The sequence below is a fragment of the Hylobates moloch genome, unplaced genomic scaffold (genome assembly GCF_009828535.3).
Source record: "Hylobates moloch isolate HMO894 unplaced genomic scaffold, HMol_V3 SCAFFOLD_15, whole genome shotgun sequence".
Taxonomy (NCBI): domain Eukaryota; kingdom Metazoa; phylum Chordata; class Mammalia; order Primates; family Hylobatidae; genus Hylobates; species Hylobates moloch.
In genome coordinates, this window is record NW_026652290.1 from 48,315,006 (window position 1) to 48,335,254 (window position 20,249).

The following is a 20,249-nucleotide window of genomic DNA, read 5'->3' on the forward strand; positions in this document are numbered from 1 at the left end:
CATGCTGCTCTCTGCTTGGCGCAGTCCCCTGGCATGTCAGTGGGGCTGTGTGACTGAGTCTGGCCAGTGGAACGTAAGTAGAAATGATGTGCACCACTTCTAGGCCTGGCCCCTAAAACCTTGGGCAGGGTCCTCCACACGCCTTCTCCTCTCCCAACTGCTGGCAGATTGAGGCAATTGGGGAGCCATAGGTTGAAGAGGAGCATCCACCAGCCTGAGTCTCTAACAACCACCTGCTGATGGCCCCCAACTCACACTAGATGTGACATGAGGCAGAAATCAACTTTCACTGTCTTAACTGGCTCTTTTGGAATTTATCTGTAACCACAGTTAGCATTAACTATAACTAATACAGAGTGCACCTGAGGAGCTTTTATTTCATGTAATTTGCATTAACTTTTTAAATTCATACATTCAAATTTAAAACAAATAATAAGCTGGTACTGGGACTGGGGAAAACCTTCTAAACTCACTTTCTAAGACTTCTTTAGCACTTTGGGCACCTTTGTGTGAATACAAAAAGGCAAAATTGCAAAATGGCACCCCTTCCTCTGCGTTGCTACAACCCTGCTGGGCCCACTCAGCTCTCTAAGCAGATGCCTTTGAACAGTACACAAATTGCACAACCATGCCCAGCAGCCCTGACAATGAGGTGATGACGACTTGGATGGAAACTGAAGGACTGTTAACTAGGACCTTTTAGGAAGCATGAGATGTGGTCGCCAACTTTCTCTGCCCAGGCTGAAAATTTCAGATATGAAATTTTCATATCTTTTACTGGATCTAGTTATCTTATCCATTCTGCAATACCATGTTAAGTCATGATGTCCCAACTCAGAGGACTGCAGATACCACAACAGAGGAATCCTGCTGCCACCACAGCCAATTCCAGGGCTAGAAAAGCAGCAACAGCTGAGAAGCTGCCTTCTGCCTTAGAAACACGCCAGAAGGGATGAGGAGCTTCCATCTGGAAAAGAGGGTGCAATCTCAACCCTTAGAGCGGGTCTCAGATGGGGATTTTACCTCCTTCAAGAGACTCTCCCTGTCCAAGCAACTGAGGTCCTGTGGCAGTCAACCATGGAGGTGTTCCACTGGGATCTCTTTTTCAAGAAAGAACTTGACCAGGTACAGTGGCTTACACCTGTAATCCCAGCACTTTGGGAGGCTGAAGCAGGAGGATCACCTGAGCCCAGGAGTTTGGGACCAGCCTGGGCAACATGGCAAGATCCCATCTCTACGGCAGGCATGGTGGCTCACACCTGTAATCCCAGCACTGTGGGAGGCTGAGTCAGGCAGATCACTTGAGGTCAGGAGTTCAAGACCAGCCTGGCCAACATGGTGAAATCCCACCTCTACTAAAAATACAAAAATTAGCCGGGCATAGTGGTGCACACCTGTAGTCTCAGCTACTCGGGAGGATCGCTTTAAATCAGGAGGCAGAGGTTGCAGTGAGCCAAGATCACACCACTGCACTCTAGCCTGGGTGGCAGAACAAGCCTCCATCTCAAAAAAAAAAAAAAAAAAATGAACTTGCTATTCATCTGCAAGGACTGCAGAGGGCTGACAGCCTCCAGCTGTTGGCACCACGAGGATCCTAGGACTCGTGTTAGCTCCTGAGCTGAAGGCATATTCTTCCAAAGTAGCCTCTGGCCAATGACTGACCCACAGAAAGACTAGGGACTGTCCTTTCTGCCCAACCTGAGACCCCTCTAATGGGTGGGCTTTGCTCTGGAGCTCCCCCATCAAGTGGCCAAGACTTCAGGTCTGCGTCATTATCTGAGGCTCTCCCTGCCCAAACCTGCTGCCTCCCGCTTCCCTTTCATAGGTGTTGGGTCTGCATCATGATCAAAAGCTTTCCTTGCTCAGGCTGGTCTCGAACTCCTCAAATTCTGCTTCCTATCCCTACTGTCTGTCTTGGATACATTCTTAATTCTAAATGTCTGCTCTCCACGGACAAAACTGATACAATACGGGAACCACGCAACACTCAGGCTTGCGTGCTGCTATCACTCGTCCAGCCTCCCTTCTGCTTCCCCTTTATATCCTTTTGGTCTCCTTGCTCCGATGACCCTTGGAAGCATTTGTTGAGATTCTAGTCCAATGTACCACAACTGCCAGTTGGGGCCATGCGACCTCATCCCAGTCCCTGTGGTAAAGCCAACTGAAAACCCACGCATCTTTAACAAAGCTGTAATTTCCAGGATCTCAGTGATGAACTCTACAGCATTTCATCACAGCATTAGAAGGCCAGTTAAAATTAGACTTTCAGCCAGTAGTCCAGCATTTAAAGTTTTTTTTTTGTTTGTTTGTTTGTTTTTTTTTTGAGACGGAGTCTTGCTCTGTCGCCCAGGCTGGAGTGCAGTGGCGCGATCTCAGCTCACTGCAAGCTCCGCCTCCCGGGTTCACGCCATTCTCCTGCCTCAGCCTCTCCGAGTAGCTGGGACTACAGGCGCCCGCCACCACGCCCGGCTAATTTTTTGTATTTTTAATAGAGACGGGGTTTCACCGTGGTCTCGATCTCCTGACCTCGTGATCCGCCCGCCTCGGCCTCCCAAAGTGCTGGGATTACAAGCGTGAGCCACCGCGCCCGGCCGCATTTAAAGTTTTTACCACGAATTGCTAGCCAGGCAAGGTGGCATGTGCCTGTAGTCTCAGCTACTTGGGAGGCTGAGGGAGGAGAGTTGCTGGAGCCCAGGAGTTCAAGGCCAGTCTGCGCAACACAGTGAGACACCATCTCTTAAAAATGCCCTAATCCAGTAACTTCATTTGCAGCAAATCAGAGTTCCCATTCTGAAATGATATGAATTCTTTGAAAAATACAATAAAATAAGTCACTAGCATAAACATATTCTTTTTATGTCCTATCCATCAGAGTGCTTTAAAAAGTAAGGTCACTAAAAAAATTGGAACACAGGCACCCAAATCACTCCTAAAAGCTCTAACCAGAGTAAGTCTTTTCACAATACCTGGACAGGCATGTAACTGTTACCAATCCTTTACGGAACAGTTTACCAACATGGTTATTTATAACAAGTATATTATTTTTATCTTATGCATATTTCATTTTATGAATATGCATATTATTGGTTATTCTGCCCAAAAAATAGTCTGAACAAGTGCTGTGTAATTAAAGTCACCTCTGTGCAGTAAGGTGGCCCCTGAAATTTTTCTTCACAGTATTCCTGTGTGGCTGTCCAAGTTTTCCACCCTGGCTGTGGTACCAGTCCAATGTACCCCAAGTGTCAGGGAGGCACCCGCCTCCACTCCGCCCCGAGGATAGGGCCGAGGGAGGGGCGGCTGGGGCGCTGGGAGGTGAAGGAGGAGCAATGCGCAGAGGCCAAGACGACCCAGCGTCCTATAGCCTGGCACCCAGCTCCGGAAAAGGTCACTCGGACAAGTCACTTCACCTCTCAGAGCCTCAAAGTCCTCATTTAAATTAAAATTCAAATATTACGCCTTCGGAAAATGTTTACAGTTCTGACTCTCCCACAGAAACACATACCTGTCACCTGCCCCCCGCCCCCCACAAGGACTCCAGAGTCAGATCAACCACCTCTTTCCTATCAGCCAAGATACCATTTTTCAGGCAAAACTAAATCGCTTTTGCTTCACGTGACAGTCCAGAAATGTTTCGTTTTGTTTTTAAAAGCAACCCTGCTTATCGGCATCTAACTCTGCTGGGGGCGGCATGAGCTACCAGAGGACGAAAACAACGGCCCAGCTGACTCCACGAAGCTCACTCAGGACTGAGGAAGTAAAAACGGGAGAACCAGAGGCGCGCCCCACACCCCAGAACAAGCACGGACTATTCTGGGTTAGGAACAGTCGCCGGGCAGCCCTGGCGTGAGTATGAGGGGCAGAGCCGCAGGCGCCACAAAGTGCGGGCCGGCGGCCGACAGGGAGCAGCCACGGGGCACGCCCTCCCCGCAAACGCCCGGAAAGTCTGCGGGCGGCCTGCGCGCTCAGGAGACCTGGTCTAGGCGCAGGCTAGGCGCGCAGTGGGGAACCCCGCAGCCGGGACCCAGCGGTGCCTGCCAGGCGGCCCCGGCTCCCAGGTGCGCGTTCAGGACGAGCAGCGTTTCCTGGTCGCGGCGCGGGCACAGGTAATTTCACAATCCCATGCGCCGCATTCCAATGGCAAGAATCACACCCCAGGACCTTAGCCTTTTCGCTCGCCCCAGTCGTCGCCGCGGGCCGGAGGCGGTGGGGGAAGGGCGCCTGGCCGGCGGGGGGGGGGGGGGGGGCGGGGTGCGACGCGACCCCCGCCAGCTGCACAGACCTGATTCCGTATCTTCGGGCCGCCCTGAGTGGTTGCCCATGCTTGGTCGACTCGGGCAGCGGCAGGCTTGCCGGCCTCGGACAGGGTGTCCACCGTGCCTAGCTCGCGCCGGCTCCGGCTGGCGAGGCGGTTGCGTCCGGCGGGTCCGCTCCAGTCAAAGAAAGGGCCGGGCGCCTTCCAGTTCCCAGCAGTTGCCGGCGGAGCCGCTCCTCTCCCGCGCCCGTGGGCCCCGCCCCCTCGTCTGCATGCGGCCCGCCCCCTTCATCTGCATCCTGCCCGACCACCTCAACCGCACACCGCCCGCCAGGCGCGGCCCGCCCCCCTCATCTGCATACTGTCCGCCCACCTCATCTGCATTTCCTTCCTAGCTGCCAGAGGGCCCCGCGCCGTGGGTGGGACGCACCGGCTGACCGGCTGCAGGCCTCCGCCCGCGGACGCTGAGAACCGCAGCTGCACGAGGTAGGCTGGAAAAACCCCACGGCGGGGAGGCGGGAGCCTAGTGCCTCCGGAAAGGCAAAATCCTGCTCGTGTGAAGCTAGACCTATCAGGACAAGAGAAACCTAGGACTAGCGCAGGACAGGCACTTAATAAGCATTTTTTTGGGTGAATGAATGAATGGATGAACAACTCGAGGAGGAGGTGAAAAATAACGCTAACAAAGACATACTCATCCAAAATGAATACTATGGCTAATAATAAAAATGCATACCAATCATAAATAGAAACTGTTCTGCCGCTGTCGGAAATTACTAAAATGGAAATTACCCTGAAGACTTTCATCCTTCATCTGACAGTGAAAACACTTAGAACAACTAAATCTTGCAGTAAAAATATTTAGGACTAATAAAACCATTAGTGATATGACTGGTTCTATCTCGTGCATCACTTGAACACTACGGTCCATTCTCAGATGGCATGCATCAACATCGTAGGACACCACTGATTACTCCTAACGCCTCAAAACAGTGTGTTCACTTGGTTCCAGGATGCTACACTCTCCTAGTTTTCTGCTCACTCCCCTAGAAGCCTCTTCCCAGTCCCTTTTGTTGGTTCCTCCTCATCTTGACCCAGCCTGGGTACTAAAGCTCAGCCCACAGACCTCTTTCCTATATACTCTCTTGGTCTTTGATTTACCAACTTGTGGCTTTTAAATGCCATCTACATATCTCCAGGCTGGTTCCCTCTTCCAACTCCAGACTCATTTATCCAACTACCTTCTTGACACCTTTTCTTGACACCTCCACTTAGATTTTTTAATAGTCCTCTCCATCTCCATAAGTGGCAGTTCCGTTCTTCCAGTGACTCAGGCCAGAAACCTCGACTCCTTTCACACGCCACATCTCGTCCCTCAACAACGCCTGTCATATGTATATCATAAATAGCCCTACATCTCAGCACTTCTCACCTCCTCCACTGCTACCCCCTGATCCAAGCTGCTGTCATCTCCTGCCAGGATTACTGCAACTGCCTCCTAACCAGTCTCACTTCTCCTGCCCTTGCCTCTTTATAGTCCATTCTGCACATACAGTGACAGTGATGCTTCTAAAGCCTAGGTCAAATCATGTCACACCTCCACTTGCAACGAACGCTCCAGTGTCTTTCTGTCTCACTTGGAGGAAAAGTCAAAGCCCTTACAATGGCCTCCAAGGCTCTGAATAATCCTCCTCTCCCCCCATCAGTGAACTCACCTTCCCCTTCTCACATTGCTCTTGCTACACCGGCCTCCTCACTGTTCCTCAAATAAGCGGGGCACGTTCCCATCTCAGGGCCTTTGCACTTGGTGTTCCCTCTGCCTGCAACATTCTTCCCCCCCGCCTGCAACACTCTTCTCCCCGCCCCCCCCCCGACACCTATACTGCATAGACCATATGTCTCACCCTCTCTCACTCCCTGGGCCTTTGCTCAAATGTCACCCTACTAAGGGGGCTTCTCTGATCACACCACATTAAATAGTAAGCCAGACCCTCAGCACACACCCTCTCCTACTTTGCTGGCCTCTGTGACACTGATCGCCATTCCATATACTACATGTTTACTAATTATTGTTCTTCCACTAGAGTGTAAACTTTATAAACACGGAGACTCAGAACGAATGAATGAAAACAAATGAATGAACCAATGTATAGGCTGCAGGCAGCAGACACAAATTAGCCCTTAAATACACATTACTTCTTTTTAGTGGTAGTATAGTACCATGAGTTGGTTTCTCCCACAAAACTAGCGTGTCAAAGACAAGAGTCACAGTTTTATTTCTGTAATCTATAAAACATAGCACAATATTGAGCATGTACAAGCAAATATACTAAGGAAAATAAATAGCAGGAAACAATGTTAGAGCAGAAATGCATATGACACCAAGTGCAACTCCCTCCCCTTTTAAAAAGGTAATTAGCCCAGAAAAGATGGTCGACTTCCCCAAATAGTTCCAAAATGATAGGCAGAGCCTGAGTTTGTGATCATGGTAAGAGTGACGCAACTTCAATTTACAGAACAGTTACATACTTATTCAAAGAGTTTTGGAAATCAATGAGTCAATTTACTAATTCTGTAACATGTCAAGTAATTAACATGTCTCTTTATGGAAACTGGACAAGTAAGACCCCAACCCAACCTGGACTCCTGTGGCTCTCTCACCTCCCACATTTAAAATATCCAGTCAAGTCCTGCACATTTCATCACCTTAACATTTTCCAGACTTTGCCTCTCTGCTGCATCTTTCATTCACAAGGGCTACTGCATTAGCTTCCCAACTAACTTACTACTTCCACTTTTGCTGCAAATTGCTCCTCCACCTGAATTATCAAAAATGCAAATCTGACTGCACCATGCCTCTGCCTAGAAGTTCCTGTGGCTCCCTCTACCCTTAAGATGAAGTCCTTCTAAGCTTAGTATATGAAGGTCCTTCATAATCATGTGCTCCACCTCCACCCCTATCGTTCTAGCCTCAGCTTTCAGAAGTTCTCCCTCCCACCTTATATTACAGCAATGTTGAGCCAGCTGTAGCTCCCTGAACACACCCTATTGTTTCAGGCCTCTATGCTTTCATATCTGCTATATTCCCTCGGTTTCAACACCCCTTCCATAACTGAGCTGCCTGGCAAATGCTTATTCATCTGCTGTGAACTGAGTTGTGTCCTTCCTAAATTCATGTTGAAGCCCTACCCCACAATGTGATAGTATTTGGAGACAGGGCCTTTAGGAGGTAATTAAGGTTAAATGAGGTCATAAGGGTGAGGCCCTAATCTAGCAGGATAGGTGGCCTTATAAGAAGAGGAAGAGGCTGGCGCGGAGGCTCACGCCTGTAATCCCAGCACTTTGGGAGGCTGAGGTAGGCAGATCATGAGGTCAAGAGATCAAGACCATCTGGCCAACATGGTGAAACCCCATCTCTACCAAAAATACAAAAATTAGCTAGGCGTGGTACCACGTGCCTCTAGTTCCAGCTACTCAGCTGAGGCAGGAAAATCGCTTGAACCTGGGAGGCAGAGGTTGCAGTGAGCCGAGATCGCACCATTGTACTCCAGCCTGGCAACACAGCAAGACTCCGTCTCAAAAAACAAAACAAAATAAAACAAATAAAAATAAAAATAAAAAAAGAAGAGGAAGAGATCTTTCTCTCTCTCTCTTTCTGTTATATGAGGTCACAGTGAGACGGTGGCATGTATAAGGCAAGAAGACTCCTCACCAGAACCCAGCCATGCTGGCACTCTGAACTCAGACTTCCAGCCTCCAACACTCCAAGAAATAAATTTCTGCTGTTTAAGCCATCCAGTCTGTGCTATTTGGTTATGGCAGCCCAAGCAGAGTAATATATATCATCTTTTAAATTCTTGCTCTGTTATCACCCCTCTTTGGTGGGCCTGCACATCTCAGACAGAATTCATTGCTGTCTTCCTCATGGTACTTCTGTACCCTGTCAATGCTTGTATTATTTTATTTTATTTTTTGAGACAGAGTCTTGCTCTGTTGCCCAGGCTGGAGTGCAATAGCGCGATCTCAGCTCACTGCAATCTCCGCCTCCTGGGTTTAGGTGATTCTCATGCCTCAGCCTCCCGAGTAGCTGGGATTACAGGTGCATGCTACCATGCCTGGCTAATTTTTGTATTTTTGTGGAGATGGGGTTTCACCATGTTGGCCAGGCTGGTCTCAAACTCCTGACCTCAAGTGATCCACCTCCCTCTGCCTCCCGAGTAGCTGGGATTACAGGCATGAGCCACCAGGCCCAGCTGGGGTTTCTCCCACAAAACTAGCATGTCAAAGACATGAGCCTCCCAGGTTCAAGCGATTCTCCTGCCTCAGCCTCCCAAGTAGCTGGGATTACAGGTGCCTGCCACCATGCTCAGCTAATTTTTGTATTTTTAGTACAGACAGGGTTTCACCATGTTGGTCAGGCTGGTCTCGATCTCACAACCTCAGGTGATCTGCCTGCCTCAGCCTCCCAAAGTGCTGGGATTACAGGCATGAGCCACCATGCCCAGCCATGGATAATTTTAAGAAGCAGTTCAGGGATTAGTCAGGTTGTGGCAGTCACACATCCTGGGCAAATGAAAAACCAAACGGCCTGAATGTTATATGAATAGGATAAAATTTCCTGTGGAATCAAAGAGTCCAGTGGAATCAAGCAACAGGTGGAAGTGAAGCTGATGTGCTGTGTATCTGGTGTAAACCTTAAAAGTGGCTCTGATGATCATGGTGACAGGGTGACATGTCAAAGATGCCTGTGATGGCTATAAAAAAAAGCAACAGTGTACAGACACTCCTCAACTTATGATGGGTTACATCCCAATAACCCATCGTAAACTGAAAATATCCTAAGTCCAGATGGGCTTTGTAGACAGGATGGATGCAAAAACGCTGGCAAACAATATTCAAAAAAATGCTGACAATGCAGTACTGTGAAGGTTTACCCCTATGATTGCAGGGCTGACTAGGAGCTGCGTCTCACAACCACTGCCCAGCATCACAAAAAAGTGTAGCTCCACATATCACTAGCCTGGTAAAAGATCAAAATTCAAAATTTGAAGTACAGTATAGCTTTTGTACCATCACAAAATCAAAAAATCCTAAGTCAAACCATCATAAGTCAGGGACTGTCTGCAATTTCTAAATTACTGTCCTATAATCTAAGTGTTTTAAGGAAGACAAAAAGGTTTTTATGGAACTTCATTGAATATAAAGATCCCTTATATACAGGCATAAACCATAAAATAATATAATATTTATGTGGTCCCATTTTTATTAAAAATTTCTATATTCTACTGCCCATATTAATATGTGTAGAAATAAATTTTGACATATATAGCAAATTATTAGAAATAACTATATCTGAAATACAGAATTAGGAAAGACTTTTTTTCTATACCAAATATCTCTGTCTTAATAAATATATTTTACTACTATAACCAGAACACATAAAAAAAAAGTACATATCCTTAAGCTCAGCAGTTATTCTTACAGAAATTTATTCAAAAGAAATAGTTACAGGCCAGGCACAGTGGCTCAAACCTATAATCCCAGCACTTTTTTTTTTTTTGAGACAGAATTTCACTCTTGTTGCCCAGGCTGGAGTGCAGTGGCACGATCTCAGCTCACTGCAAGCTCCGCCTCCCGGGTTCAAGCGATTCTCCTGCCTCAGCCTCCTGAGTAGCTGGGATTACAGGCATGCACCACCACAAATGGCTAATTTCGTATTTTTAGTAGAGATGGGATTTCTCCATGTTGGTCAGGCTGGTCTCGAACTCCCAACCTCAGGTGATCCGCCCGCCTCGGCCTCCCAAAGTGCAGGGATGATCCCAGCTACTTGGGAGGCTGAGGCAGAAAAATCACTTGAACCTGTGAGGCAGAGGTTGTGATGAGCTGAGACTCTGTCTCAGAGGGAAAAAACAAAAAGAAAAAAGACCAGGCACGGTGGCTCACGCCTGTAATCCCAGCACTTTGGGAGCCGAGGCAGGCAGATCACCAGGTCAGGAGATTGAGACCATCCTGGCTAAAACGGTGAAACCCCGTCTCTACTATACTAAAAAAAATACAAAAAAATTAGCCAGGCATGGTGGCGGGCGCCTGTAGTCCCAGCTACTCGGGAGGCTAAGGCAAGAGAATGGCGTGAAGCCGGGAGGTGGAGCTTGCAGTGAGCCGAGATCGCACCTCTGCACTCCAGCCTGGGAGACACAGTGAGACTCCGTCTCAAAAAAAAAAGAAAAGAAAAGAAAAAAAGAAATAGTTATAACTATCCACAAACATCTAGCTTGCAAGATAACTCTTAACATTTGTTGAGAAATAATTACATGCCAGCACTATTCTAAGTATATTATACATTTCGATTTATAAAACAAAACTGTTTTTTAACTCAAAGATTAGAAAATGACTGAGAGGGTAACTTGCCTAAGTTTATTCCGCTAGAAAGCAGCAGAGCCAGGATTTAATCCTGTGTCCCCAAGTCCACCCCAAGGTTTGGTGATTCACTGGAAGGACTCACAAGACTCAGCAGACAGTTGCACTCAGAGCTATGATATATTACAGCAAAAGGATACAAAGAAAGGGAAAAGGTCTACAAGACCAAGTCCAGAGGAAACTAGGTGCAAGCTTCCATGAATTTCCTCCCAGTGTAGTCATTCGGGGTGTGCTTAATTCTTCAAGCAATGAGCTGTGACAACACGTGAGAAATGTTGTCTGCCAGGGAAATTCACTACAGACTTAGCATCCAGGGTTTTTACCAGGGGATCACGTAGGCTCCTGGAAGGAAAACAGGAGTTCAGCATAAACTACAGTGTTTGCACAGTTTATGCAGTGAGCCACTCTTACCAATTAGGCTGGTAGGAACCCTTCCAAAATCCAAGTTCCCTGACACGAGCCAAGGGCCAACCTTGGAAGCAGCCTATCTAAGGACAGCAGTCCCAGACCTAATACATTCACCCTTTTCTGCAGAGAAACCATGCCATTTAACTCCAGAGTTTGTGTTCTTTTTTTTTTTTTTTTGAGACAGAGTCTCACTCTGTAGCCCAGGCTGAAGTGCAGTGGTGCGATTTCGGCTCACTGCAAGCTCCACCTCCCAGGTTCATGCCATTCTCCTGCCTCAGCCTCCCGAGTAGCTCGGACTACAGGCGCCCACTACTGCACCAGGCTAATTTTTTGTATTTTTAGTAGAGTCGGGGTTTCACCGTGTTAGCCAGGATGGTCTCGATCTCCTGACCTCGTGATCCACTGGCCTCGGCCTCCCAAAGTGCTGGGATTACAGGCGTGAGCCACCGCACCCAGCCCGAGTTTGTGTTCTTAACAACTGCACATTGCCTCCTTTCTGTTTGTAATAGCAAAAAGCTGGAAAAACCTACAATGTTCAACACAATTGTCCAAGTTTAATAAAATATAATACAGCTATATGATGGCTTCCTATACAGTCTCTAAAGCAATGTGTCAGAGATACTAAGTTACAAAGCAAAACAATACATACGTTAAGAATGTAATTCACTGGGCTAGGGGTGGTGGCCTAACCCTGTAATCCCAGCACTTTGGGAGGCCGAGGCAGGCGGGATTGCCTGAGGTCGGGAGTTTGAGACTAGCCTGGCCAACATGGTGAAACCCCGTCTCTACTAAAAATACAAAAAAATAGCTGGGTGCGGTGGCAGGCGCCTGTAATCTCAGCTACTCGGGAGCCTGAGGCAGGAGAATCGCTTGAACCTGGGAGGCAGAGGTTGCAGTGAGCTGAGATCGCACCATTGCCCTCCAGCCTGGGCAACAAGAGCGAAACTCTGCCTCAAAAAAAAAAAAAAAAAAAAAAAAAGAATACAATTCTAAATTTTTGTACATAAACAAAAACTATATAGACACAGATACCCGGATAAGATGGAAAGGGTTTCAACAATTATACCTCAAGGCGCTGATTGAGAGTGGCCCTCTCTGAGTAGGCAAGATTATGATGTCCTTTATATAAGTTCTTTTATTGCTTGCCCATATTTTTATTTTTTTCTAGTGCACACATACTGCTTTTTGCTTATGAGTTAAAAATACATTTATTTGGAAAAATACATAAATGTTAAAATAATTTAAAGTAAAATTCAGCCTGGGAAACAGCACAAAACCCTATCTCTAGAAAAAATAAAAAATTAGCCAAGTGTGGTAGTGTGCACCTGTAGTCCCAGTTACTCGGGAGGCTGAGGTGGGAGAACCACTTGAGCCCAGGAGTTCAAGGTTGCAGTGAGCTATGATTGCACTACCACACTCCAGCCTGGGCCACAGAGTGAGACCCTATCTCTAAAAATAATAATTTCAAGTGAAATTTATCATATTACCAAAAATCTTCAGTTTCTAGGAAGATTCCTTGAATAATAAACTCTAATACATATATATTCAACAAATATTTACTTATTCCTCAGAATACTGTTAAGAACTAAACTTAAGCAAATGTAGGACCAGAAGATAGTTGCTAATTTTTACTAAACACCAAAGTGTCCATCTTTTTTCTTATTTTGAGACAGAGTCTTGCTCTGTTGCCCAGGCTTGAATACAGTGGCACAATTAGAGCTCACTGCAGTCTCGAACTCCTGGACTCAAATGATCCTCCCACCTCAGCCTCCCTCCCAAGTAGCCAGGATTATAGCCTCATGTCATCACACCCAGCTAATTTTTTTTAATGTTTTGTAGAGATAGGATCTCACTATGTTGCCCAGACTGGCCTTGAACTCCAGGCCTCCAGCAATTTTCCCCACTTGAAGTGTTTCCTGAAGTGTTGGGATTATAGGCATAAGCCATTGCACCCTGTCTCTATCATTTTTAAATAATACATGATTAAACTTTAATTAGTAAAAACCTTTTATGAAAAACTGCAACATATACAAAACTAAAGAGAACTAATATAATGGTCCTCTATATGCCTCTCAACTCAGTTTTAATAGTTTCCAACTCAGAGCCAATTTTTTTCATCTATCACCCACTTCTTCCTCTAGCTTCAATTATTTTAAAGCAAATCCAAGACATCCTATTTCATTGGTAAATATTTCAGCGTGGATTTCTAAAGATAAGAACTCTTAAAAAAAAAAAACACGCACACAATTCCACTATCTCAACTAAAAAATATTAACAATAATTTTTTACCAAATAGCCAGAGTTCAAATTTCCTTGTGCCAGTTTTTTTTTTTTTTTTAAATCATGATCCATGGCTGGGCGTGGTGGCTCACACCTATAATCCCAGCACTATGGAAGGCCAAGGCAGGCAGATCACCTGAGGTTGTGAGATCGAGACCAGCCTGACCAACATGGAGAAACCCTGTCTTTACTAAAAATACAAAACTAGCCGGGCATGGTGGTGCATATCTGTAATCCCAGCTACTCAGGAGGCTGAGGCAGGAGAATCACTTGAACCCGGGAGGTAGAGCTTGGGGTGAGCCGAGCACTCCAGCCTGGGAAACGAGCTAAACTCTGTCTCAAAAAAAAAAAAAAAAAAAAAATCACGATCCATACCATTATGCACCTATTAGAATGGTGAAAATCCAAAAGACTAACAACACCAAATGCTGGCAAGGATGTAGAACAACAGAAACTCTCATTCATTGCTGGTGGAAATGCAAAATGGTACAACCGCTTTGAAAGACAGTTTGTCAGTTTTGTTTTGTTTTTTGAGACGGAGTTTCGCTCTTATTGCCCAGGCTGGAGTGCAGTTGTGCAATCTCAGCTCATTGCAACCTCCACCTCCTGGGTTCAAGCAATTCTCCTGCCTCAGCCTCCCAAGTAGCTGGGATTATAGGCACCCGCCGCCATGCCCAGCTAATTTTTTGTATTTTTAGTAGAGACGGGGTTTCGCCATGTTGGCCAGGCTGGTCTTGGACTCCTGACCTCGTGTTCCGCCCGCCTCAGCCTCCCAAAGTTCCGGGATTACAGGCGTGAACCACCATGCCCAGCGTCAGTTTCTTACAAAGCTAAACATATTCTTATCATAAGATCCAGCAGTTGAGCTTCTTGGTATGTACCCAAATGAGCTGAAAACTTAGGTCTACACAAAAACCTGCACATGAATGTTTATAGCAGTTTTATTCATAATTGCCAAAACTTGGAAGCAACAAAAATATCCTTCAATAGTTGAATGATAAACTGTGGTACATCCATATAATGGAATATTATTCAGCACTAAAAAGAAATGATCACGACACAAAAAGACATGGATGAACCTTAAATGCATACTACTAAGTGAAAGAAGCCGGTCTGAAAAGGCCACACACTACATCATTCCAGCTATCTGACAAAAAGGCAAAACTGTAGAGACAGTAAGATCAGTGGTTGCCAGGTACTTAGGAGGAAGGAGGAATGGGTGAAGCACAGGAGATTTTTAGGGCAGGGAAACTACTCTGTATGACTCTGTAATGGTGGATACGTGTCAAAACCCATAAAATGTACACCACCAAAAGTGAACCCTAACATAAACTATGGACTTCAGTTAGTAACAATGTACCTACACTGGCTCATCAATTCCAAGAAATGTACCACCCTAATACAAGAAGTTAGTAACCTGGGAATCTGGAGGTGATGGTGAGTGGGTATATATGGAAACTTTCTATACTTTCCACTAATTTTTCTATAAACCTACAATACCTCTAAAAGATAAAGCCCATTAATTTTTTAAACATTCCTGATCCAAATAATAAACTTGAGCTTAAATTAACACCACAAAACAGGTGTGGCAGTCTCTGTGGACTATCTACCTATCAGCCATTTCCCACATCTTCTTTCCTTCCTTCCTTCCTGCCAGGGAGCTGGCCCTGAGAGAAGGTTGCCTGTTCTTAGCTGAGTAGTAGATCCTTCATGCACAGCCCACGTTAATCCTGGTGATTCCATTTTCCTTGCTAGTGACTAGGTCAAGGATACTATGAGACCCAGTTCTGACCAAAAACATTTGAAGGGAGGTCTGCTGGGAGGAGGGCTGGGGAAAGTTCTCTTGTTCTTAAAGAGATGCTGAAACCTTTTTCTTCCATGGGACTCTGTCATCTGTTTGAGGTTGCCAGAACTCTTGTGGTTATCTCATGATGACGAGGGCAGCGGGCCAGAGGGCCAAGCCAGCACACTGAGGGTGGCCAACCAAAAAGATGGAAAGAACCTGCACCCTTTTTGGCATGCCGAACCCCTGAATTAAACACCCTCTGCGTTACCTACTTTCCGTTCTGTTATGCAGATGGCACACTTCCTCAGTGTTACAATCCAGCGAATCAGGTGTGGTCTGACCCAGCAGCCATTCTTTTTCTCTACTTACAAGCAAGAGACCGAGATTCAGAGAGATTATGCTATCTTGCCCAAGGTCATATAGATTAAAAGTAGGGAGCTGAAATTTAATGCAGGCCTGTTGCCACTGAAGCACTCGTTCTTCCTACACTAAACCACTTTGTCTCCAGTAGAAGCTGGACACAGAATCTTCAAAGACATATCAACATTTCAGGATTCAGAGAAAACAAACAGTTTCTTAAAACAGGAAACTATAAAATATGGAATAACTTTAAGGAGAGAATCTTGAGCATCCTTCTTGAATTAGAATGTTTTTAGCCTTAATAGGGCTTAACTTAAATATGAATAACCTTGCTATAGTCTAAATGAAAGAAGATTGATATCAATCACTATAAAACTATACACACAAAAAAAACCTCTGTACTTGTCTCAGCCACTGATTCATTAGGTGATCCATCCTCCTAGCCTGTGATACCTCTATTATCTGCCCACTGCCTTCTTTGAGAGCTTGGTACAAATATAAAAAATCTTCACTGAGCCAGGCATAGTAATGCATGCCAGTAGCCCCAGCTATTTGGGAGGCTGAGGCAGGAGGATTGCCTGAGCCCAGGAGCTCCAGTCTAGCCTGAGCAACATAGCAAGACCCTATTGCTAAAACAGAAAAATCAAAGTAATCACTGGCCTTCAAGATTTTGAAGTTCACTTATATATAAAGGAAAAGCATAGGCTGAACACCTTCCTATGTATTTTGTGTGTCATGTTTTCCTAGACCAACAAGTCTAGGCGTACAAATGGGGTCATGTTAACAGTACTGGCTGGGCACGGTGGCTCACACCTGCAATCCTAGCACTTTGGGAGGCCAAAGCAGGAGGATCACTTGAGCTCAGTAGTTCGAGACCAGCCTGGGCAACACAGGGAGACCCGATCTCTACAAAAAGTAAAAAAATTAGCCGAGCATGAGGGTATGCACCTGTAGTCCCAGCTACTTGGGAGGCTGAGGCAGGAGAATCACTTGAGCTTGAGCCCAGGAGGTCAAGGCAGCAGTGAGCTGTGATCGCACCACTACACTCCAGCCTGGGTGACAGACAGAGACCCTGCCTCAAAAAAAAAAAAAAAAAAGAAAAAGAAAAAGAAAAGAAAAGAAAAGAAAAGGGAAAAGGAAAAAGAAAAGAAAAAAGAAAAAGAAAAAAACAGTATTAAATAATATTTTTCTGGCCCTAGTCATTTACTTAACCATTGTCCCCACTGCAAAGTTCCCCCAGTATTTCTGGAATTCCCAGTAGTGTGTCACCTTTTCTCAAAGCGAGGACTCAGTGAACTCACATCGTGTGCTCTTTATTCTCTCCTCTAAAGAACCCCCTTGGGAAACTCAACCTCAGCAGCCTAGGCCCCTCCCTCCACTCAATGGCAGAAGGAGGCTCCCTGTTGCCTGGGCTCCCCCACGCCCTGTGGTGGGCACTGAAGCCGCCCCACAGGCCTATCAGGCACTCACTGCTGCAGGTAGGGACAGCTTTCCTGCCTTGCGTGATCAGCCCCTCACCCCTGCTGCAGGCCTCCTCTCAAGGACTCTGGCTGGATTCCCCCTAGTCTGAACCTGTACTGGTATTTGTCGTTACAAAGGTATCACCGCTGAAAGAGATGCTTAGAAAACCATCCCCATAGTTTAATACTGGTTGTTTTTTTGTTTGTTTTGTTTTTTTTTTGAGACAGAGTCTTACTCTGTTGCCCAGGCTGGAGTGCAGTGGCTCAACCTCTGCCTCCCAGGTTCAAGCTATTCTCGTGCCTCAGCCTCCCGAGTAGCTGGGATTACAGGCACGCGCCATCGTGCCCAGCTAAATTTTGTATTTTTAGTAGAGGCAGGGTTTTACCATGTTGGCCAGGCTGGTTTCAAACACCTCACCTCAAGTGATCTGCCCGCCTCGGCCTGCCAAAGTGCTGGGATTACAGGCATGAGCCACCACGCCTGGACTTTTTTTTTTTTTTTTTGAAACTTGGTCTTGCTCTGTCACCCAGGCTGGCATGCAGTAGTGCCATCAGAGGTCACTACAGCCTCGACTTCCTGGGCTCAAGCAATCCTCCTGCCTCAGCCTCCTGAGTAGCCGGGACCACAGGCACATACCACCACAGTTGGCTAAAGTTTTGTATTTTCGGTAGAGATGGGGTTTTGCCATGTTGCCCAGGCTTTTTTTTTTTTTTCCTATAAAGAATATTCTGCCGGGCGCGGTGGCTCACGCTTGTAATCCCAGCACTTTGGGAGGCCGAGGCGGGCGGATCACGAGGTCAGGAGATCGAGACCACGGTGAAACCCCGTCTCTACCAAAAATACAAAAAATTAGCCGGGCGTGGTGGCGGGCGCCTGTAGTCCCAGCTACTCGGAGAGGCTGAGGCAGGAGAATGGCGTGAACCCGGGAGGCGGAGGTTGCAGTGAGCCGAGATCGCGCCACTGCACTCCAGCTCGGGCGACAGAGCAAGACTCCGTCTCAAAAAAAATTCTTGTGGCAAACACTGGTTGTTTCTAAGACGTGGTGTTTCAGATAGTACTTTAACTTTCTTCTCTGTTATTTTTATTTTTTAATTGTGGTAAAATATATATAACATAAAACTCACCATCTCAATAATTATTATTTTTTTGAGACAGGGTCTCACTCTGTCAACCAAGGCTAGAGTACAGTGGCGCGATCTCAGCTCACTGAAACCTCCATCTCCCAGGTTCAAGTGATTCTCCTGCCTTAGCCTCTCGCGTAGCTGTGACTACAGGCGCACGCCACCATGCCTGGCTAATTTTTGTTGGTTTTTTTTTGGTAAAGATAGGATTTCACTGTGTCAGCCAGGCTTGCATCTCAACTATTTTTAGTGTACAGTCCAGAGGTGTTAAGTACATTCACATTGTTGTACAACCATCACCACCCCCATGTCCAGAACTCTTTTCAACTTGCACAACCGAAACTTGGTACCCATAAAAGAATAACTCTCTACTCCCTCCTCCCGCAGCCGCTGGCAATCACCATTCAACTTTCTGTCTCTATGGATTTGGTGACTCTAGGTCCCTCATAGGAACGATCACACAGTCCTTTTACTCAGCATGATGTCTTTGAGGTAGCACATGCTGTAGCACGTGTCAGAAAATCTTTCTTTTTAAGGCTGCCTAACATTCTGTTGTATGTATATACCACATTTTTGTTGATCCATGCATCTGCTGATGGACACTTGGGTTGCTTCCACCTTTTAGTTATTGCAAACAATGCTGCTAAGAACATGGGCGCACAAATGTCTTTTCAAGTCCCTGCTTTCAATTATTTTGGGTATATAACCAGAAGTGGAAATACTAGATCATATTATACTTTTCTTTTTAAGGTATTACTTTGTTTGTACTCTTTAAGCTATCAAGCATGAATCATCTTAATAAAAACAATGTCATTTTCCTTACCAAAAAATAAAAATTATTTATTAACCAAAATAATAATTTAGTGACTTTACATGCACTATGCTGAATATAACAGAAGACAAGATTTCCCATGCCTTAGCAGGGCTCAGATTCCTTCATTCGGTAAATAATGTTCAGCATCTGGTTTGTACATGACACTACAATATTTCTACATGACACTATTCAAGTTTTCCATATTCTAAAGGAGGGGAAAAAGCTCAGTTTTCTTAATAAGGCAAAGGCCAACTCGGTGAACAGAGACTAGGTTCACACAACAAAGAAAACCAAGAGAAACTTGAACATGGGGAGAATGAGTGAAAGAGAAGATCACAAAGCTAATGTAACTGAATCGGAAGAAAAGTTCCTTAGGCAAATAGCACACACATTAGTCCAGAAAATACTCCAATTCTGAGGAAGTGGCAGGGAGAGTCAAGGGAGGAGCTACACAGATAAAAAGGAAATTAGTGGTTGCCTGGAGCTGGTGGTAGAAACAGATATTGACTGGAAACAGCAGCACAGGGTATTTCTGGAGTGACAGGAATATCTTAAAACTCATCTGTGGTGATGGTTGTAACTCAGTCAATTCACTAAAATTCGCTGGATTGCACACTGTAAATGGGTGAATTTTATGGTATGTAAATTATTATCAATAAAGCTGTTTCTTGAAAAGTCAAGGGAGACAAGCAGATAAGCCTTCAAGACTTGATGTATTATTTACCTCAAAAGAGCCATGTCCTCGCTCTGCATCAGTTAGCATGACTGAAGCCTGGGGGAGCCTGGTGAGCTCGCAAAGACACAGTCTTTGAAGAAGAGGAGATAAAGGGGACAGCATCGCGCATACTCAGGAGTTGCCTGCTTGCCGAATGAGCAGCGAGCAGGTCCACTGAGCTGGGTTCAACTCACGGCAACAGAGAGTTATTAGGCAGGAGAAGCAGTATAGGTGGGATATGGGAGTGACTTAACAGAAATACACACAGGGTGCTGCAGAAGGGTTTTTAAAGGAAAAAGCACACCATGTTGAAAGGAGCTCAAGAAAGGCTTTTTGAAGGAGGTGCTACTACAAGCCAGTCCTTTCCAGGTGAACAGCATATCCATCAAGGTCTGCAGTGGCAGGAGGAGGGGAGGGGGCAGCAGGGAGGGAGGGGCTTGGCTTGGACATGCACAGCCTAGACAAGCAAGGCCCCAGCAGCAGGCCCTGTCGTTGTTCACCAGAGTGATTGTGAAAAGGTCACAGTCAGGGCACCAACGGGGCAGGGAGGTAAGACAGCCATAGATCACACTGAATCACAAGGCAAGACATTGCCCTTGGCCCCTCAACCAGTGAGGAGTGCTTGAAGGTTTTTG

General features: G+C 46.0%; 1 protein-coding gene across 8 annotated transcripts in view; it reads right to left on the bottom strand.

The window, feature by feature from the left end:
* Positions 1-20,249, bottom strand: part of SPECC1 (sperm antigen with calponin homology and coiled-coil domains 1) — a 236,651-nt gene that overhangs the window by 163,838 nt on the left and 52,564 nt on the right. The window contains exon 1 of one of the 8 annotated variants that reach the window (XM_058428276.1): positions 4,280-4,495. The exons of 6 other annotated variants lie outside the window; for them this stretch is intronic. In XM_058428276.1, coding sequence (XP_058284259.1) covers positions 4,280-4,319 — 40 coding nt within the window. In that variant the 5' untranslated portion in view covers positions 4,320-4,495. Of the gene's footprint in view, positions 1-4,279; positions 4,496-20,249 lie in introns of those variants that run through there. One more of the 8 variants, XM_032178862.2, reaches the window with a different exon arrangement.